Source organism: Phocoena sinus, chromosome 8 (assembly GCF_008692025.1).
Source record: "Phocoena sinus isolate mPhoSin1 chromosome 8, mPhoSin1.pri, whole genome shotgun sequence".
Taxonomy (NCBI): domain Eukaryota; kingdom Metazoa; phylum Chordata; class Mammalia; order Artiodactyla; family Phocoenidae; genus Phocoena; species Phocoena sinus.
This window is the reverse complement of record NC_045770.1, coordinates 67,905,853-67,928,527: the sequence shown is the minus strand read 5'-3', so window position 1 is coordinate 67,928,527 and position 22,675 is coordinate 67,905,853. Positions and strand designations below refer to the sequence as shown.

At 39.9% G+C, this 22,675-nt stretch overlaps 1 protein-coding gene across 3 annotated transcripts in view; it reads right to left on the bottom strand.

The window, feature by feature from the left end:
- Positions 1–12,146: 12,146 nt before the first annotated feature.
- Positions 12,147–22,675, bottom strand: part of FAR1 (fatty acyl-CoA reductase 1) — an 80,843-nt gene continuing 70,314 nt past the window's right edge. For 2 of the 3 annotated variants that reach the window (XM_032639666.1, XM_032639665.1), the window contains one exon: positions 18,035–20,946. In XM_032639666.1, coding sequence (XP_032495557.1) covers positions 20,784–20,946 — 163 coding nt within the window. In that variant the 3' untranslated portion in view covers positions 18,035–20,783. Of the gene's footprint in view, positions 12,678–18,034; positions 20,947–22,675 lie in introns of those variants that run through there. The other variant, XM_032639667.1, reaches the window with a different exon arrangement.

The window sequence follows — 22,675 nt, the reverse complement described above, 5'->3', positions numbered from 1 at the left end:
TAATGAGCTTTAGAAATCTGTGTTATGAAGTACAAACTTTATCCTGGGTACAGTGTACAAATGGGAAGTCACTTAGGGGTTTTAAGTATGGAAACCAACATATCAGAATTGTGATTTAGAAAGATCATTCAGTTGTTGAAGAGAGCATGCTTTGGAGAGGAACCAGACTAGAGGCATGGAAATCAGTTAGGAAAATGTCATCACGATCCAGGTAAGAGAAATGTTGTTCTCTGGACCACAGCGGTAGCAATGAAGATGGAAGGAAGTTAACATATCCCCAACGTTAAGGGAATAGAATGGCAAAGATCTGGTGACTAATGCAAAAATTAGTATAAAGAGAGGGAATGATTCCCATTTCTAGTTTACCTGGGTGGATGATGGAGTCCATCTGATGGGACAGAGGAAGAGAGTTTGGGGGACAGGGAGAAAAATATAAGAGATAATTTCCATTTTTTGACAACCTTGAACAGTCTCTTCCAGAGCTGAGTTCATCTTAAGGAACAGATGAAGGGCTCTTTATTGAAGTACTACAACCGTGACTCCACTGACAAACAACAAAACAGTGTGTGTGTGTGTGCGTGTGTGTGTGTGTGCACGCGTGTGCACACGCCTTTTTGGGAATGGGATGTATAGATGGGGAAGACAGACTAGGTAGAAAGAGTGGGGTTTTTTTTTGTTTTTTGTTTTCAGGCAAAGAATTTGCCTTCTAGATGTTGGTGGGCGGACCAAATCTGCGAATTAGCAATCGGTTCCACAGTGATATAATACATATGGAAGAGCAAGGATGATTCCCATGTAATGATGGTGTGCCCATATCAGGTACTGACAAAGGAAGTAGTAGCCAACTTGAAAAAGTGAGAAAGGCAGTGAACACTTTTTCAGGACCAACCAGTAGGCTTTATTCTACCACATTTGGGGTCCTGAACTGTGTTAGTGGAAGGTACCAGCATTGCTAAGATGTAGATGAGGAGCTGTATCCAAACCGGACAGGAAACAGATGGCACACTGAGAAAAGTAATAGAGGTCAAGGAAGGGACTACAAAAGTATGAGCAGGGTTAAAGCAACGACGAGGAACGGTGAAGCACAGGGACTATCAACAGTGGGGAGCTGCAGGCAAGGGGAGGAGACGATGATTGGAACTCTGAGAAATGCGGAGCTGTAGGAGGGAGGCCACTCTGCATGCAGCAGCAATGGCATTTGGTAGAGGAATGCAACCACTGCCAAACCAGAGCTCAGAGGGAATGACTGAGGAGCAAACAGCCCTGTCCTTTCTCTCCTCTTGTCCTCTACTCCTGCCAGTGCCTCTCACAGGCTGAATCCAACTGGAAGCCAGAAGGCAAGGGAACCCAAATGTGTCATCCACAGAGGTCAGCTTGACGTGGCAAAGAGCAGCGTGGAGAATAGAGTGGGTCTGCAGGGGCAAAGAACATTCAGCAGAGGAACTTTCCTCTTGAGGGAAAAGGGTGAGGCGGGGTGCCTCTAAAGTGAGGACTGTGAATCAGAATTAGAGACTCAAATGAAATAACCAGCAAGCTCTAACCAAGGAAAAAAGGTAAAAAGTAACTAGACTTATCTTGGAAAAAAAATAATTGAAGCCCAGGGTGGGGGTGGGAGGGGGAAGAGGGGAACCTGACAACTGATATGGAAACACTGTACATTCTCCTTTGAAAATGAGGAAGACTGAGAAAGCTGTACAGAATGCCTGGCAAAGCAAAGAATCAAATCTAGAGTTAAGAATCTGTGATTTAACAGTATACAAATACACGTACCCTGCAATTTCTAGTTGTAAGTGAAAATTTCCTGAAGATTTTTGATTCTGAGGAAGAAGCCTTGTTCAAAAATGAAGATTTTAAATGTGTACGTGTGAGGGTGGGATGATTTCCAGAATTGGCTTCTGGATAGTTCAAGGCTTTTCCTAATTACAGGCCACTGATCAGGATTGAGGACTACAGAGCTAATGGAATGCAAAATGCTCCAGCAGCCAAGTTATATAAACAATTAGAAAAAATTGACAGTTTGCAGTTCAAGTTTGTTTTATCTCTTTTAAATAAAAGCAAGAGGAGGGAAACTCCCCAAAGAATTCTTGGAACACAAATGAGGCCCAGGTCATGTGCTATAATCTACCTCAGCAAGAAGACAAACTATTGGGTTGACTACAGATCATTAGGGCAGATAAAGAGGGCCAGTTGTCTCAACGTGCCCGCGGGTGAAATGACTAAGTGGGACTTCTGTTCCCGTATGAGGAAATTTTGAAGGATCCTCATTTTATCCAGTGGGCAAGTCCTGTTGATTGCAGAAAAGCCACAGTGGAGAAGGGTGCTCAATTAAAGTGATAATAATACTAACACTGCAAGGTGTAAAGAGAACTGATTTCTTATACTTTTATTCAAAATGTTCAAAATTTGTATTCCTTAATGATTAAAAAAAGTGGTATCTGGGACTTTCCTGGTGGTCCAGTGGTTGAGACTTTGCCATCCAATGTAGGGGGTGTGGGTTTGATCCCTGGTCAGGGGACTAGGATCCCACATGCCTCGGGGCCAAGAAACCAAAAACGTAAAAGCAAGGGCAATATTGTGTCAAATTCATATTGTGTGTGCAATATTGTGTCAAATAAAAAATGAGGACTTCCCTGGTGGCACTGTGGTTAAGAATCCGCCTGCCAATGCAGGGGACACAGATTCGATCCTTGGTCAGGGACGATCCCACATGCCATGGGGCAACTAAGCCCATGTGCCACAACTACTGAGCCTGCGCTCTAGAGCCCATGAGCCACAAATTCTGAGCCCACGTGCCACAACTACTGAACCCGCACGCCTAGAGCCTGTGCTCCGCAACGAGAAGCCACTGCAATGAGAAGCCCGTGTACCACAAGAGTAGCCCCCGCTCACCGCAACTAGAGAAAGCCCATGCACAGCAACAAAGACCCAACGCAGCCAAAAATAAATAAATTTAGATTTTAAAAGAAGACTTTAAAAAAATGGCCCACATTAAAAAAATCTTTAAAAAAAAGTGACATCAGAAATGGGGAAATCATAGTATAAAATTGGAGAATATAAATTGCGTTGCATTAGTATAACTAATTCCATAATTATTCCATAGCTTTATTCCTTAGGCATTTTTGGTGATTTTGAAGAAATAGTTACTGAACACTTTGTAACACACACTTTATATTCATTATATCATTTAATCCTTACAACCACGTTCCTGGGCAGGTATTTTACAAAAGTGGAAACTGAGTCTGAGAGGTTAAATGACTCATTCATAGTCACACAGCTCATAAGTGGCAGTTGATTCATGCCTAGTCTTACAGCAAAATGAATGCTTTTTCTACTATACAATTCTGCTTCTCTGTCCTTAGGGAAGTTTTGTTGTATTTTTTTTTAATTTTAGAAGTGACTATGTACTTGTGCTCCAGTTACCATGGAACAGTATGTTAGAAAAGTAGACATGGAGTATTCATTCTCAAGAACAATTAGAATATCTGTGAGAATCCCTTTCGACACTAATCTTTAACTGCTTAGTTATTTTTATTATTAACATGGCTGTGTCATGCGGCTTGTGGGATCCTACTTCCCTGACCAGGGATCGAATCCAGGCCACAGTAGTGAAAGCACTGAGTCTTAACCACTGGGCCGCCAGGGAATTCCGCTTAGTTATTTTTTTATTTTTATTTTTTTTTATTTATTTATTTATTTTATTTTATTTTATTTTTTTTTTGAGTTTTTCTCTTTTTTTTTTTTTTTTTTAACATCTTTATTGGGGTATAATTGCTTTACAATGGTGTGTTAGTTTCTGATTTATAACAAAGTGAATCAGCCATACATATACATGTGCTCCCATGTGTCTTCCCTCTTGCATCTCCCTCCCTCCCACTCTCCCCCCCCCACCCCTCCAGGCTGTCCCAAAGCCCCGAGCTAATATCCCTGTGCCTTGCGGCTGCTTCCCCCTAGCTATCTACCTTACTACGTTTGTTAGTGTGTATATGTCCATGACTCTCTCTCGCCCTGTCAAAACTCACCCTTCCCCCTCCCCATATCCTCAAGTCCGTTCTCCAGTAGGTCTGCGCCTCTATTCCTGTCTTATCCCTAGGTTCTTCATGACATTTTTTCCCCTTAAATTCCATATATATGTGTTAGCATACGGTATTTGTCTTTGTCTTTCTGACTTACTTCACTCTGTATGACAGACTCTAGGTCTATCCATCTCATTACAAATAACTCAATTTCATTTCTTTTTAAGGCTGAGTAATATTCCATTGTGTATATGTGCCACATCTTCTTTATCCATTCGTCCGATGATGGGCGCTTAGGTTCTTTCCATCTCCGGGCTATTGTAAATAGAGCTGCAATGAACATTTTGGTACATGACTCTTTTTGAATTTTGGTTTTCTCAGGGTATATGCCCAGTAGTGGGATTGCTGGGTCATATGGTAATTCTATTTGTAGTTTTTTAAGGAACCTCCATACTGTTCTCCATAGTGGCTGAACCAATTCACATTCCCACCAGCAGTGCAAGAGTGTCCCCTTTTCTCCACACCCTCTCCAGCATTTATTGTTTCTAGATTTTTTGATGATGGCCATTCTGACTGGTGTGAGATGATATCTCATTGTAGTTTTGATTTGCATTTCTCTGATGATTAATGATGTTGAGCATTCTTTCATGTGTTTGTTGGCATTCTGTATATCTTCTTTGGAGAAATGTCTGTTTAGGTCTTCTGCCCATTTTTGGATGGGGTTGTTTGTTTTTTTGTTATTGAGCTGCATGAGCTGCTTGTAAATTTTGGAGATTAATCCTTTGTCAGTTGCTTCATTTGCAAATGTTTTCTCCCATTCTGAGGGTTGTCTTTTGGTCTTGATTATGGTTTCCTTTGCTGTGCAAAAGCTTTCAAGTTTCATTAGGTCCCATTTGTTTATTTTTGTTTTTATTTCCATTACTCTAGGAGGTGGGTCAGAAAGGATCTTGCTGTGATTTATGTCATAGAGTGTTCTTCCTATGTTTTCCTCTAAGAGTTTGATAGTTTCTGGCCTTACATTTAGGTCTTTAATCCATTTTGAGCTTATTTTTGTGTATGGTGTTAGGGAGTGATCTAATCTCATACTTTTACATGTACCTGTCCAGTTTTCCCAGCACCATTTATTGAAGAGGCTGTCCTTTCTCCACTGTACATTCCTGCCTCCTTTATCAAAGATAAGGTGTCCATATGTGCGTGGGTTTATCTCTGGGCTTTCTATCCTGTTCCACTGATCTATCTTTCTGTTTTTGTGCCAGTACCATACTGTCTTAATTACTGTTGCTTTGTAGTATAGTCTGAAGTCAGGGAGCCTGATTCCTCCAGCTCCTTTTTTCGTTCTCAAGATTGCTTTGGCTATTCGGGGTCTTTTGTGTTTCCATACAAATTGCGAAATTTTTTGTTCTAGTTCTGTGAAAAATGCCAGTGGTAGTTTGATAGGGATTGCATTGAATCTGTAGATTGCTTTGGGTAGTAGAGTCATTTTCACAATGTTGATTCTTCCCATCCAAGAACATGGTATATCTCTCCATCTATTTGTATCATCTTTAATTTCTTTCATCAGTGTCTTATAATTTTCTGCATACAGGTCTTTCGTATCCTTAGATAGGTTTATTCCTAGATATTTTATTCTTTTTGTTGCAATGGTAAATGGGAGTGTTTTCTTGATTTCACTTTCAGATTTTTCATCATTAGTATATAGGAATGCCAGAGATTTCTGTGCATTAATTTTGTATCCTGCTACTTTACCAAATTCATTGATTAGCTCTAGTAGTTTTCTGGTAGCATCTTTAGGATTCTCTATGTATAGTATCATGTCATCTGCAAACAGTGACAGCTTTACTTCTTCTTTTCCGATGTGGATTCCTTTTATTTCCTTTTCTTCTCTGATTGCTGTGGCTAAAACTTCCAAAACTATGTTGAATAAGAGTGGTGAGAGTGGGCAACCTTGTCTTGTTCCTGATCTTAGTGGAAATGCTTTCAGTTTTTCACCATTGAGGATGATGTTTGCTGTGGGCTTGTCATATATGGCCTTTATTATGTTGAGGAAAGTTCCCTCTATGCCTACTTTCTGGAGGGTTTTTATCATAAATGGGTGTTGAATTTTGTCGAAAGCTTTCTCTGCATCTATTGAGATGATCATATGGTTTTTCTCCTTCAATTTGTTAATATGGTTTATCACATTGATCGATTTGCGTATATTGAAGAATCCCTGCATTCCTGGAATAAACCCCACTTGATCATGGTGTATGATCCTTTTAATGTGCTGTTGGATTCTGTTTGCTAGTATTTTGTTGAGGATTTTTGCATCTATGTTCATCAGTGATATTGGCCTGTAGTTTTCTTTCTTTGTGACATCCTTGTCTGGTTTTGGTATCAAGGTGATGGTGGCCTCGTAGAAGGAATTTGGGAGTGTTCCTCCCTCTGCTATATTTTGGAAGAGTTTGAGAAGGATAGGTGTTAGCTCTTCTCTAAACGTTTGATAGAATTCACCTGTGAAGCCATCTGGTCCTGGGCTTTTGTTTGTTGGAAGATTTTTAATCACAGTTTCAATTTCAGTGCTTGTGATTGGTCTGTTCATATTTTCTATTTCTTCCTGATTCAGTCTTGGCAGGTTGTGCATTTCTAAGAATTTGTCCATTTCTTCCAGATTGTCCATTTTATTGGCATAGAGTTGCTTGTAGTAATCTCTCATGATTTTTTTTATTTCTGCAGTGTCAGTTGTTATTTCTCCTTTCTCATTTCTAATTCTATTGATTTGAGTCTTCTCCCTTTTTTTCTTGATGAGTCTGGCTAGTGGTTTATCTATTTTGTTTATCTTCTCAAAGAACCAGCTTTTAGTTTTATTGATCTTTGCTATCGTTTCCTTCATTTCTTTTTCATTTATTTCTGATCTGATTTTTATGATTTCTTTCCTTCTGCTAGCTTTGGGGCTTTTTTGTTCTTCTTTCTCTAATTGCTTGAGGTGCAAGGTTAGGTTGTTTATTCGAGATGTTTCCTGCTTCTTAAGGTGGGCTTGTATTGCTATAAACTTCCCCCTTAGAACTGCTTTTGCTGCATCCCATAGGTTTTGGGTCGTTGTGTCTCCATTGTCATTTGTTTCTAGGTATTTTTTTATTTCCTCTTTGATTTCTTCAGTGATCACTTCATTATTAAGTAGTGTATTGTTTAGCCTCCATGTGTTTGTATATTTTACAGATCTTTTCCTGTAATTGATATCTAGTGTCATGGCGTTGTGGTCAGAAAAGATACTTGATACAATTTCAATTTTCTTAAATTTACCAAGGCTTGATTTGTGACCCAAGATATGATCTATCCTGGAGAATGTTCCATGAGCACTTGAGAAAAATGTGTATTCTGTTGTTTTTGGATGGAGTGTCCTATAAATATTAATTAAGTCCATCTTGTTTAATGTATCATTTAAAGCTTGTGTTTCCTTATTTATTTTCATTTTGGATGATCTGTCCATGGGTGAAAGTGGGGTGTTAAAGTCCCCTACTATGAATGTGTTACTGTCAATTTCCCCTTTTATGACTGTTAGTATTTGCCTTACGTATTGAGGTGCTCCTATGTTGGGTGCATAAATATTTACAATTGTTATATCTTCTTCTTGGATCGATCCCTTGATCATTATGTAGTGTCCTTCTTTATCCCTTTTAATAGTCCTTATTTTAAAGTCTATTTTGTCTGATATGAGAATTGCTACTCCAGCTTTCTTTTGGTTTCCATTTGCATGGAATATCTTTTTCCATCCCCTTACTTTCAGTCTGTATGTGTCTCTAGGTCTGAGGTGGGTCTCTTGTAGACAGCATATATAAGGGTCTTGTTTTTGTATCCATTCAGCCAATCTGTGTCTTTTGGTGGGAGCATTTAGTCCATTTACATTTAAGGTAATTATCGATATGTATGTTCCTATTCCCATTTTCTATATTGTTTTGGGTTCGTTATTATAGGTCGTTTCCTTCTTTTGCATTTCTTATCTAGAGAAGTTCCTTTAGCATTTGTTGTAAAGCTGGTTTGGTGGTGCTGAACTCTCTCAGCTTTTGCTTGTCTGTAAAGATTTTAATTTCTCCATCAAATCTGAATGAGATCCTTGCTGGGTAGAGTAGTCTTGGTTGCAGGTTTTTCTCCTTCATCACTTTCAGTATGTCCTGCCACTCCCTTCTGGCTTGTAGGGTTTCTGCTGAGAGATCAGCTGTTAACCTTATGGGGATTCCCTTGTGTGTTATTTGTTGTTTTTCCCTTGCTGCTTTTAATATGCTTTCTTTGTATTTAATTTTTGATAGTTTGATTAGTATGTGTCTTGGCGTATTTCTCCTTGTATTTATCCTGTATGGGACTCTCTGTGCTTCCTGGACTTGATTAACTATTTCCTTTCCCATATTAGGGAAGTTTTCAACTATAATCTCTTCAAATATTTTCTCAGTCCCTTTCTTTTTTTCTTCTTCTTCTGGAACCCCTATAATTCGAATGTTGGTGCGTTTAATGTTGTCCCAGAGCTCTCTGAGACTGTCCTCAGTTCTTTTCATTCTTTTTTCTTTATTCTGCTCTGCAGTAGTTATTTCTACTACTTTATCTTCCAGGTCACTTATCCGTTCTTCTGCCTCAGTTATTCTGCTATTGATCCTATCTAGAGTACTTTTAATTTCATTTATTGCGTTGTTCATCGTTGCTTGTTTCATCTTTAGTTCTTGTAGGTCCTTGTTAACTGTTTCTTGCATTTTGTCCATTCTACTTCCAAGATTTCGGATCATCCTTACTATCATTATTCTGAATTCTTTTTCAGGTAGATTGCCTATTTCCTCTTCATTTGTTAGGTCTGGTGGGTTTTTATCTTTCTCCTTCATCTGCTGTGTGTTTTTCTGTCTTCTCATTTTGCTTATCTTACTGTGTTTGGGGTCTCCTTTTTGCAGGCTGCACGTTCGTAGTTCCCGTTGTTTTTGATGTCTGTCTCCAGTGGCTAAGGTTGTTTCAGCGGGTTGTGTAGGCTTCCTGGTGGAGGGGACTAGTGCCTGGGTTGTGCTGGATGAGGCTGGATCTTGTCTCTCTGGTGGGCAGGTTCACGTCTGGTGGTGTGTTTTGGGGTGTCTGTGGCCTTGTTATGATTTTAGGCAGCCTCTCTGCTAATGGGTGGGGTTGTGTTCCTGTTTTGCTAGTTGTTTGGCATAGGTTGTCCAGCACTGTGGCTTGCTGGTCGTTGAGTGAAGCTGGGTGCTGGTGTTAAGATGGAGGTCTCTGGGAGATTTCCACCGTTTAATATTATGTGGAGCTGGGAGGTCTCTTGTTGATCAGTGTCCTGAAGTTGGCTCTCCTACCTCAGAGGCAGAGCCCTGCCTCCTGGGCTGGAGCACCAAGAGCCTTTCATCCACACGGCTCAGAATAAAAGGGAGGAAAAGTAGAGAGAATTATTAGAAGTATGAGGAAAGAAAGAAGGAAAGGAGGAAAGGAAGGAAGGAAGAAAGAAGCAAAGAAGGAAAGAAAGGAGGGAGGGAGGGAGGAAGGAAGGAAGGAAGGAGGGAAAGAAGGAGAAAATATAGAGAGAATTAGTAGAAGTATGAGGAAAGAAAGAGGGAAAGGAGGAAAGGAAGGAAGGAAGAAAGAAGCAAAGAAGGAAAGAAAGGAGGGAGGGAGGGAGGAAGGAAGGAAGGTAGGAGGGAAAGAAGGAGAAAATGTAGAGAGAATTAGTAGAAGTATGAGGAAAGAAAGAAGGAAAGGAGGAAAGGAAGGAAGGAAGAAAGAAGCAAAGAAGGAAAGAAAGGGAGGGAGGGGGGAAGGAAGGAAGGAAGGAGGGAAAGAAGGAGAAAATGTAGAGAGAATTAGTAGAAGTTTGAGGAAAGAAAGAAGGAAAGGAGGAAAGGAGGAAAGGAAGGAAGGAAGAAAGAAGCAAAGAAGGAAAGAAAGGAGGGAGGGAGGGAGGGAGGAAGGGAGGAAGGAAGGAGGGAAAGAAGGAAAAAAGACAGAAAGAAAGAAGATACAGTAAAAATAAAATAAAGTATAATATAGTTATTGTACTAAAAAATATTTAGAAAGAAAAAAAAAAAGAACAGATAGAACCCTAGGACAAATGTTGGAAACAAAGCTATACAGAGAAAATCTTACACAGAAGCATACACATACGTGTTCACAAAGAGAGGCAAAGGGGGAAAAATCATAAATCCTGCTCCCAGAGACCACCTCCTCAACCTGGGGTGATTCGCTGTCTAAAGGAGGGAAGGAAGGAAGGAAAGAAAGAAAGAACGAAGGTAAAGTGCAATAATGTTATTACAATTAAAATTAATTATTAAGAAAAAAAAATTTTTTTTTAAAAAAAACCATGGACGGATAGAGCCCTAGGACAAATGTTGGAAGCAAAGCTATACAGAGAAAATCTTACACAGAAGCATACACATACACGTTCACAAAGAGAGGCAAAGGGGGAAAAATCATAAATCCTGCTCCCAGAGACCACCTCCTCAACCTGGGGTGATTCGCTGTCTAAAGGAGGGAAGGAAGGAAGGAAAGAAAGAAAGAAAGAACGAAGGTAAAGTACAATAAAGTTATTACAATTAAAATTAATTATTGAGAAAAAAAAATTTTTTTTAAAAAAAACCATGGGCGGATAGAGCCCTAGGACACCTGTTGGAAGCAAAGCTATACAGAGAAAATCTTACACAGAAGAATACACGTTCACAAAGAGAGGCAAAGGGGGAAAAATCATAAATCCTGCTCCCAGAGACCACCCCCTCAACCTGGGGTGATTCGCTGTCTAAAGGAGGGAAGGAAAGAAAGAAAGAAAGAACGAAGGTAAAGTTCAATAAAGTTATTACAATTAAAATTAATTATTAAAAAAAAAATTTTTAAAAAAAAAAAAAAAAAAAAAAAACCATGGACGGATAGAGCCCTAGGACAAATGGTGGAACATTCACAAAAAGAGGAAAAGGGAAAAAAATCACAGATCTCGCTCCTAAATTCCCCCTCTTCAATTTGGGATCACTCCCTGTCTATTCAGGTATTCCACAATGCAGGGCACATCAAGTTGATTGTGGAGCTTCAATCCGCCGCCTCCGCGGCTGCCGGGAGTGACCTCCCCCTCTCCTCCCTGCTCTCACAGCTCACAGGAGCTCAGCTTTGTACCCGGCCCTGCCCCTGCGCGCAGATCGCTGGAGGGCGTCTGTTTTTTTGCTCAGACAGGACGGGGTTAAAGGAGCCGCTGATTCAGGGCCTCCGGCTCACTCAGGCCGGGGGTTGGGGGATGGGGGAAGGCGGGGCACTGCGTGCGGGGCGGGCCTGCGGCGGCAGAGGCGGCGTGACGCTGCGGCAGAGGCCGGCGTGACGCTGCACCAGCCTGAGACCCGCCGTGCGTACTCCCGGGGAAGTTGTCCCTGGATCCCGGGAACCTGGCAGTGGCGGCCTGCACAGGCTCCGCGGAAGAGGGGCGCGGAGAGTGACCTGTGCTCGCACACAGCCCCCCTGGTGGCGGCAGCAGCAGCCCCAGCGTCTCCCGCCCGTCTCTGGGGTCCGCGGTTTCAGCCGCGGCTCGCGCCCGTCTCTGGGGCTCGCGCTTCCCGCCGCGGCTCGCGCCCGTCTCGGGGGCTCGCGCCCTCAGCCGCGGCTCGCGCCCGTCTCTGGGGTTCGCGCTTTTAGCCGCGGCTCGCGCCCGTCTCTGGAGATCCTTTAAGCAGCGCTCTTAAACCCCTCTCCTCGCGCACCAGGAAACAAAGAGGGAAGAAAAAGTCTCTTGCCTCTTCGGCCGGTGCAGGCTTTTCCCCGAACTCCCTCCCGGCTAGTCGTGGCGCACCCACCCCTTCAGGCTATGCTCAAGCCGCCAACTCCAGTCCTCTCCCTGCGCTCCGTCCAAAACCGAAACCCGAGCCTCAGCTCGCAGCCCCGCCCGCCCCGGCGGGTGAGCAGACAAGCCTCTCGGGTTGGTGAGTGCCGGTCGGCACCGATCGTCTGTGCAGGAATCTCCCCACTTTGCCCTCCACACCCGTCGCTGTGCACCACTCCGCGGTTCCGAAGCTCCCCCCTCCGCCTCCCGCAGTCTCCGCCCGCGGAGGGGCTTCCTAGTGTGTGGAAACTTTTCCTCCTTCACAGCTCCCTCCCACTGGTGCAGGTGCCGTCCTTATTCTTTTGTCTCTGTTTTTTCTTTTTTCTTTTGCCCTACCCAGTTACGTGGGGAGTTTCTTGCCTTTTGGGAGGTCTGAGGTGTTCTGCCAGCCTTCAGTAGGTGTTCTGTAGGAGTTGTTCCACGCGTAGATGTATTTCTGGTGTATCCGTGAGGAGGAAGGCGATCTCCACGTCTTACTCTTCCGCCATCTTCCCGCCGACCTCAGTTATTTTTTAAAACAGCAAATCCTTCATGTGTGCGGACCTTATAGGAATTAAGCCTCCTAGAAGGAATATTAGTCCAATTCCCTGCAAGAAGAATGTCAGTAATTCTGGAAGATTCACTGCAGCTGGAAAGGGAGTTTTCAAATGGGAAATGCAGAAGACAAGAGCAGAGAGAGAACTGTCAAGAACTATGTGACAAAAGGCAGAGTAGCAATGGGACCAGAGTGGGCAAACAAGCAGTAGTGACTCTCAAACAGATGAGGCTAGGTTTTAGTACATTACCTGGGCTTTGTGAAGAAGTCCCAGAGCTGGAGTTTTAAAATGCCTCAAAGTCAACGTTTTCCCTTTGCATTTTTTCTGTGTTAAGAAAAAAAAGGTTTCTTTTCAGACAAAAGGGATTCCTCCTAGGATGCCCAACCTAGGGGATGGTTCTGTGTGCCTTTTTGAGATTATGCTAATACGTGTGCCTAGTGCCAAGGAGGATCTCGGGATACTCCAGGATCCCAGTACTGACATTTCTTGAAGAATTTGTCCTTATGCTCTGTGATGACCTACAATTTTATGGTCTGTTAAGCAGAGTATTGATGTATATGGATACAATATGCTTGCAGGTAAAGTGCATCTGACAATTCGAGAAGTAGGAGGGTGCTCATAACATGGTATAAGTTTGAACAATACTGGAATTATACAATGAGGAAATTGAGGGTTGAAGTGATGTCAGAGCAGGGTGGGCATTTCATATAGTGTACTGAACATTACCTCTTGTGTCAAAGGGAAAAAATTCAAAAATTGGCCTAGGCCTGCAAGATCATTCTGGTATACTGGGGAAGAAGGCAGATGATATAGCCAGGTCAAAAATGTGCCATCAGGCCATTCTACCGTGCTGCCAGGTGTTACATGCACAGTTGACCCTCCCAGTTGCTTTCGCACCACTGAGCTAAGCAGATTCATAAAGCTTATCCAGAGATTTTCTAATCTAAAGCACACACCACTAGGAATCACCACACACCAGGAATCAAGTTGCCCTTCAATCTAGACAACTAGATTTCTTTGGATAAGTGTCTTCATAAAGAAAAACTCTAGAAGTAGTACAGACAGCAGAACTAGTACTTGATGGTCTACTAAGAATTCAGAAGATTGTATTTAGCATGACTTTACATTAGTGGATAGCAAAGAGCCAATCAATGCTTATGGAATAAAAGCCTTACTACAGTTTGTCAATTGTGGAGTTTCTAACTTGGAGCATTTGCATTGTCTTTTGTTAGCATCTCTAGGTGAGGAAAGAAAATGAAATTATTGGTGTCAACTTTTATATTCCTTTTGGCAAATTCTTTTTTTTTTTGGAAGATGTTGGGGGTAGGAGTTTATTAATTAATTTATTTTTGCTGTGTTGGGTCTTCGTTTCTGTGCGAGTGCGAGGGCTTTCTCTAGTTGTGGCAAGCGGGGGCCACTCTTCATCGCGGTGCGCGGGCCTCTCACTATCGCGGCCTCTCTTGTTGCGGAGCACAGGCTCCAGACGCGCAGGCTCAGTAGTTGTGGCTCACGGGTCCAGTTGCTCCGCGGCATGTGGGATCCTCCCATACCAGGGCTCGAACCTGTGTCACCTGCATTAGCAGGCAGATTCTCAACCACTGCGCCACCCAGGAAGCCCTTGGCAAATTCTTGATTGTAATTTTGTATTATATAGGAAAAGGAAGCTTAACAATTCTGGGGCTGATAGAAGGAAGGACAAACTTCATATTATCAATTAAGCTGAGACATTTATTGAGTAACTTCTATGTGCCAGGTTCCTTAAAGAAATAGGCCCTGCCCTATGGGAGAGCTCACAAGTGTATGAAGTAAACAAAGTAAACAGGTATTTTCAATCTAATGGGGTTAGATCCTGTTTTCATATAGCTTAAGGCAAACTCCCTAATCATTTCAGATTTTCTCAAGTAAAACATTCTAAAATTAGCAATACTTTCAACTGCCTGCATGCTTTGGTAATTACGCGAGGCTCCCATGGCACAGGCTCTAGAACCCAGTTTTAAGGACAGAAACACCTTCTCAACCTATGAAGAGCTGAGCATTCTCTGTGACAGCTGACTCTCCATAAACTCACAATTAATTGATATATAAAATGAGCATTATAATGGGAATTACAATGGGAAAGTAAGCTAGTTGGAGGACTGTGGTAACTTGGCTGCACAGAAAGGACATACACTCATGCTTAGTACCAGATAAAGACCAAGTAAGAAACTAGTAAGCACAGAAATGAATATACTTACCAAGTTTACCAAAAACCTAACAAAGACCTGGACAATTTCAAAGGCTATCATAGCATAGTAAGTTGTTGTTCTCTAACCATGAGACAAAAATGCCATCTCAAGATCTGGAGTTAAAAACCCAGAATGAATGGACTTTTTTTTTTTTTTTTTAAGGCTTTTCTTATTTCTCCAGATTCCACACACCCTCATTTGTTACCGTAAAATAAAAACTTTTGCTTTAGTTTACAAAAAACTCAGACTCATTGCAGAAAACGTAGAAAATATGAAAGTATAAGGGTCAAAAAGCTAGACCACCCATAATTATCACATAAGGCTAACTTCTTGAACATTTTGGCATTATTCCTGTGAGGCCAGACCATTTCCTATGTATTACGTGTCATGTTTTATATATTGATTTTTACTTTCAAGTGGGACTTTCCAGACCTTGTCCCAGGTCCTAGGAATGTACTCTACTTGGACCTTGCTGGTATCTCACGAAGACTGACTACTCAGACCAGCAGTTCTCCAACTTTAGGGTGCCACCTCAGAACAGGCTGCTGGCCCCCCCCCCAGTCTCTGATTCAGTACGTCTGGCTGGGATCGGAAAGCTGCCTTTCTATAGAGCTCCCAGGTGATGCAGATGCTGCTGCTGCTGGTCTGGGATCATACTCTGAGAATCACAGAAAACTGAAAAACAGAGAGACCAGCTGTTTAAACACTGGTGTGGCTTGTATTCTCAAAAATACTTAGTGTCACTATTTAAGTAGAATTTTTTCTCTTAAGTTGATTTCATTCAGGAAATAAGTGTTATAGGTCAGTTCACTGAAGTCCAAAATCTATTCATATTTAATAGGAATTGGTGTGCTTTGGCTAGGAGGACCTTCTGAGTGTTTTTGACCACAGCCATTCCACATTCCATAGTGAATTCTGAGTATATAAAGGCCCTTGGTTGGCCCCCAATTGCCTCCCCAGCCTCATCTTCCCTTAGTCATCCTCCCCTTTGGCACCAAGATATTTCCTCATGGCTCCCCACACTTCCCTTTACACATGCCCTTCTCTATACCTGGAATGCTTCCCTTTCCCACCATTCTTCCAATGAGACTTAAAACCACAATTCAACTGTTGTATGTCTGTATGAGCTCCTCCCTGAAACACTAAGCAGTAAATCACTCCTTTGTGCTTTTAGTATTTTGTTCTTTATATGTTATATTAAAACTATGTTTACTTACCTATGTTAAGTCATACAACCCTAAAGGGTAGGTAGTGTGTCATACTCCGATCTGAACCACTGACAAGTTTAGAGTGTGTTGAGTGATACAGACACATAAACAGATAATTGCAATATATAAAACACAGTGCCTAACCCAACAGCATATAAGAGAACCTCTCTAAATGGTCCAGAAGCACGTGCTCCTATAGTGAAAGACAGTATAGTGTGATGGACAAGTGTAGCAGGCTTTTGAGCTAGACTTACTTGAGTTCAAACCTTGGCTCTGCCACTAGCAGTGTAACATGGATAAATTACTAATGTTACACACCTTAGGGTAACAGAGGTGCCCTTCTCAAAGGGTTGCTGTAAGTCACGAATGGGTTAATACATGTAAAATGCTTAGGGTAGTGTCTGGCACATAGTGAGTGCTCAACAAGTGTTCACTAATGTTATTTCTACAGTGTAAAAGGTGCGAGCTGGTTTTCCTCTCAACAACCAGAAATCAACAACCCAGTTCGGGAAAATGACAAACCTGTGAAAGATGTAACATAAAGCAGAGAAGTAGGTATTATATGTCAAAAAATTAAGTACTGATGAAATAAATATATATTCTCCTGGGATTACTATTTTAAATAAAATCCATTCATCTGTATGTTTAGGTTCAGGTGTGTTTGTTAAAAAATAAAACAAAAAAAGCAGCTCTAATACTAGGGTAGAGTCATATGAGATTATCTTTGTAGTTCAAAGACCATCAAGTATTAGCATTTTTATGTGTTTCAACCTAACACTTTCTAGTTACACTTTGCTCTCAAAAACTGAAGATAAGCTTTCCACAGATATATGTGAGAGAGAGAGAAAGAAAGAGAATTAGGTTTTCTGTATAACAGCAGAAAATAAAGGAATTCTGCCTCCAAAGCATCTTTGGAGGACACCTAATTCAACCCCATAAAAAAAAAAAAGTCAAATGTCTAGGAGAGAATCTCAAAGTAAATATTTTGAAGAGAATAATGAGGTATGCTTATATATTTTAATGAATTCAGAAAAATCTCCACTGCCTCTCTCCATCTTTTTTAAAAATTTCTTGGCTGCACCACGCAGCATGTGGGATCTTAGTTCCCTGACCAGGGACTGAACCTACACCCCCTGCATCCCTGCATTGGAAGTGCGGAGTCTTAACCACTGGACTGCCAGGGAAGTCCCTGACTCTCTTCATCTTGTATAAAAGTATAGGTATTGTATGTGATCTGTGACAAAGGAAGGGAGGGAGGGAGGGAAAGAGAGGGAGAAAGAAAAGAAAGAAAACGACAATTACAGCCTTATTTGCCCACCATAAAGATATTTAACTCATATTTATCACTTTACATTTTTCTATATAAATGTATTCTTACAGCCATCAACTTGCAAAGGAGCACGTCAAACTTAATGTTACTCAAATTTTCTTTAATAAAGAAAAATCAAAGGAATAATTCAACAAATATGCTCAAATGACAGAGATGATTTGTTTAGGAATCTTAAGGGTAGCAGAGATGTATGCTAAGAGAGTACCATCATAAAAAAAAAGGCATTCATTCATTCTATGACTTGAAAATGTCTCAAGATAAAAATACTAATTCAATAAGAAAATATTTCATATTTCTTTTATCACAGAGACTGTAAATTTAATTAACACATTTCTATATCAAGTTATGCAGTATACCTTCCTTTCTCTAGCTTCTCATGCAAAAGATTAGGGAGTTTTTCTCAAAATAGAGCAAGTCAGTGCTAATATTTTCAAGTCACAGCTTGGAGTCAGCCTAGAAGAGCTTGGCTAGGAAGGACATTTATATTCACCTGTACCCCAGCCTGATATCAGCTCTCTCCTTTTTTAGTTACCCTCTATTACTAATGAATGATTCCTTATACTTACTCAATAGACAAATTACAACAAATGTATTTATAAATTAATATAATATCATTCAATGTGGAGGAGAGGAGCTGGAGCCTAATGACACCCTGGCACTGTTTTTAGAAAAACCACTTCATTCCAGCTAATAAATAAAAATGATACTTTAACAAAAAGTATTCATCCTGCCTATCTGCTTCCCCTAAAATGCTGTGTAAGAGATTTAGAATTCAATAAAATTAGGATATAAAAAGTAATGAGTATACCTTTAAAAAGGTAAGAAGTATAAATGAGAACTGTTTCCTGTAATCCTAACCACATTACCCCATGAGTAATTTTCAGGACAATTATTGTAAAAATACAATAAATACTATAATGGAAATATAGGGATTCATTTATTACTTTTTGGTTTACAAACAAAGGCACCCAATAATGCTTCTATTTATTTCTTATAAAAGACTATCGATTTACATTTAAAACAAAAAGCAAAAAACCCTGAAACAGTTCCTACAGACAAGCACAAAAAAGGGAGAGAAGATTTTTCCTCCCTGCTTCCAAGCTTTATTACACAGATTCAGAAAATATTTATTTTATACCATCCTTAAGTCAAAGAATGTATTGCCATGCTTCTCTGTGTTGAGTTTTTGAACATATTAATGTTGCCAAGTCAAGTTTAAATACAGTTATAATGACTTCACGACTGACAAATGCATGTGTTAGAATTATAAGAATCAAGGGTGAATAGGGAGAAAAAACCCAATGTTTAAAAATCAGCTTTATCAAATAAGTTAAATGAAATATTAGATTTATTTAACAGGCTACCCTGTTAAAATTTGAGTTTGTGTGTAAAACACAATCAGAAAGAACTAAAAACCATATCTAGCAAATGACATAAATACAAATGATTTCCAAAATCTTTGAGTTAAGCTTAAAGTCAAGCTGGTGAGGATTAACAACCTATATACTTTTTATACTAATTTTAGAACTTTAAGTTCCAGAATGACGTATTAATTTATTCATTAGCTTTCTTTTGACAGAAGAATTCTAAACACACAAAATTAATGCAGTGGCCTCAGCACCCTCCCAGTTATCATTTCTTTAAGTTAGATTACAAGAACAATTACTAGAACTGACAGAGTTCAGAGACATACACCTTCCATGTGCTTCACACACCTGCCAAAGTTGTACCTGATTCTTTTGCAAGACACAAAGACAATTCATCTGGTTCTAAGTATATTCAGCAGATGTGTAAAAATCATACAAATGTTAGCATGTTTTCAACACATTATGGAAATGTATTTGGAGAGATGGAGTACTCAATTTATAGAGCATCTATAGTTAACTTTGTGGGCCACTTCAAATCAAAGGCATCATCATTTATTCCATCTTTAGACACTGCCATGGTCTCTCACACCTTACACAAGGTATGGTCCTAAACCAGAGACTTTAGTATCATTGCAAAGAATACATATGTATTTATATTTATATACATATTTCTTTTAAAATAATGTTTTAAAAGGTTTACTACAGAAAATCTGGCTTCAACATGGAAGCATTTTCCTTTTCAAGATTATACACCTGCATGGAAGAAGGTGGTTTCCTTTACATTTAGTTTTTTCACAATAACAAAATAAATTTCTTATACATTGCATTTAAATTGATGAAGAAAATTAAGATGTAAAGTTCTATGTAACTTTTTGTATTGTGAACTGACTTCATTAAACATATTCAAGATATATTGTTAATGATTTAAATATAGTACAACTTAATCAGCTAAATTAGAACATGTTATGCTGATATGTTAAAGCAAATGTGTTATAACAGTAAGGAGAGTTACCTACTATTAAGATTTAAAGGGAATTATAATGTATCATTAAAATATACATTGATTTTCTTGCTATTACTTGTTTCTATAATGAATTCCTTTCTAAAAGCTAAAACCACATGCAGAAAAAAATAAATGGTATCTTTAAACTCATTCAACAGTTTGCTACTTTATGTGGTATGTAAATAAAGTTCTTTAATTTTATACACATTATTTTATGTATTATTTTGTTTTTCTGGAAGAAATTCAGCTCTCAAGGTCAAAAATTAGTATGTGTTTACACACATGAGAACATTTTCTTAATGCTATGACTACCTGCAAATACATTCTTCCATAGTAATGTACTTTTAGTTTTCATTGGAAAGACAGTATAAGCCTTTTAAAGTCCTATTAATAAAATTTATAAAGGGCAGAGAGCATAAGTATGGTGAATTCCTCCCTGCACCCACACCTGCTTGTCAAAGTCTCAAGTAATCATCCAGCTTCAAAATATGAACAAAATGTCACAGAACTGATTTTCATTTGGTCATAATGTGGTCAAGAAAAATGTATTCCTATTCTTTTTGATACTAACTGTCTTACTGAATTTTCATTTTCCTTCTAAAAACACATAGCATATGTTGACATGATTCTCAAACTCATTTAGATCCAGTAGGGCCTCTATAATAATATATAGCCTTCTGATTATGAAAGCAACTGACTGCTTATAGAAAAATGATATGCATCAGACCTCTAATCAGAGAAAGAAAAATGAGAACATGTCTCTCATGTCTGAGACCACTCAATACCTTACAGGATGAGGTGAAAATAGTTTGGTTGTAACTTTAACAAAACTAAAACCCACTTGAACTGATGAAAAGAATCAAACACTGAAGAATCAAATATCTACCACTTCGCTAGTATTCCTGTCCAAATAAATGCTTTCCACTGCACTAAATATTATAATTAGAAAATCACTGTATGTTAAGGCATATTTTAATTAATATGTTCCAGAATTGCACAGTTATACTGGTCAGTGTTCCTATTTCCCCACTCCTATCCTCACCCAACCCCTTTTCCCCAGGGATCAAAATGTTAAGTCATGGTTTTGGTGGCTATTATAGATTTGAGTTGGCATACCACAGTGTATTCACTAGGTTTTTATGAGCATATGTTACATAAAATGTTCCATAATTTACTCCACACTCTGAGTTAAGATGGTTTAATGTCTTGACAAAAGGTGAAATGACTTAAGTACATTTTACATTTTGTGCATTTAGACCACCATATGCATAGATGTTCTAATGCTAAATTCTTGTCTTCAGTATCTCATAGTGCTGGATGCTCGGAAGTAAGACAGAAACTTGTAGCACAGACTAACCACAAAGTACCAGATGTTTCTTGCCATTTGTGATCTTGCGATAAAAATGCGCCAAATCAGGATCACGAGGATAGTATTGAAACCGTAACGTATGTTCCTCAACCTGAAAAGCAAATCAAGAAATGTACTGGATACTATTTTCTAGAATAGAATATTGTTGGACAGCAGATAATTCATGCTCAGTTTTAATCTAATCAAAGTTCAAATCCATATTAAGCTGCAACTTATTTAAAAACTAACTAGAAGCAACTTCCCTGGTGGTACAGTGGTTAAGAATCCACCTGCCGATGCATGGGACATGGGTTCGAGCCCTGGTCCGGGAAGATCCCACATGCCACAGAGCAACTAAGCCCATGTGCCACAACTTCTGAGCCTGCGCTCTAGAGCCCGTGAGCCACAACTACTGAGCCTGTGTGCCACAACTACTGAAGCCCGTGCGCCTAGAGCCAGTGCTCCGCAGCAAGAGAAGCCACCGCAATGAGAAGCCTGCGCACCGCAATGAAGAGTAGCCCCCGCTCTCCACAACTAGAGAAAGCCTGCTCACAGCAACTAAGAACCAACGCAGCCAAAAGTAAATAAATAAATCTATTAAAAAAACACAACAACTAACTAGAAGTCCTTAAATTAGAAAGTTAGCAAACATCAAACAAACCTGACTGTGCACATTCTGGACAAGAGTCCATCAAACAATGCATTACCTCTATTAATAACGAATAATGCTAAGTTTTTTTATAACTACATTTGGGATGCAAATTTATTTATTTAACAAGTATTATTTAGCATCCTTCTGTATGCCCTATACTGTGCTAGTCAGCAAGTACATTAGTAGGTACAATAGACATATCTCTTGTACTTCGGAGCTTCCTATCTAATCTAAAAAGGTAGATTCATCATATACATCATCCTACAGACAAAATAAACATTTTTTGGACATCTTTAGCTGCTTACAAGTTGTCAGACAAGTGAATTTACTCCTTCAGTCACAGGATCAAAAGCCAACTGGACAAGTCCTCATTCATGAAAGAAACATGGCACTTGCTCTAAATAGGAAGACCCTCCTATTCTCAAAGAGCAACATGCACATTATCTTGCTCATGTTTCAAAACATTTTTGATGTTTTTTAATGGTGTTAGAAAGGAATATAAATCCTTTAGATATGCAATACTGTTACATAAATTCCATTAACTTCAACAGGCAGTGAAAGATATAGGACTACAGTTGATCCTTGAACAACGTGGGGGTTAGGGCATCGACCCTCCAACAATCCAAGTATAACTTCACAGTCAGCCCTTCTTACCCGTGTTTCTGCATCAGTGAATTCAACCAACTTCACATTGTGTAGTAATACAGTATGTATTTGTAGAAAAAAATCTACATGTATCAATAAATGGACCCATGCAGTTCAAACCCATGTTGTTCAAGGGTTAACCAAACAACACACAAACAATGGGTGTAGACAAAAGAGCTTTGAATTAGGAGTCAAAGATCAGTATTCTAGTTTGCCCTGCCACTTAATACAATACGACCTTGTCAAACACAATTTTCTTAAGTCTCCATTTCCTCATCTATACAACTAGCTGCCCTAAAAATTCTCGAAGAGTTGAAAGCACAAGAAAAATAATGTGAGACTTTTGAAAACTGTTATAAAACTTGTATTAAAAAATTACTATGGGGGCTTCCCTGGTGGCGCAGTGGTTGAGAGTCCGCCTGCCGATGCAGGGGACACGGGTTCATGCCCCGGTCCGGGAAGATCCCACATGCCGCGGAGCGGCTGGGCCCGTAAGCCATGGCTGCTGAGCCTGCGCGTCCGGAGGCTGTGCTCCGCAATGGGA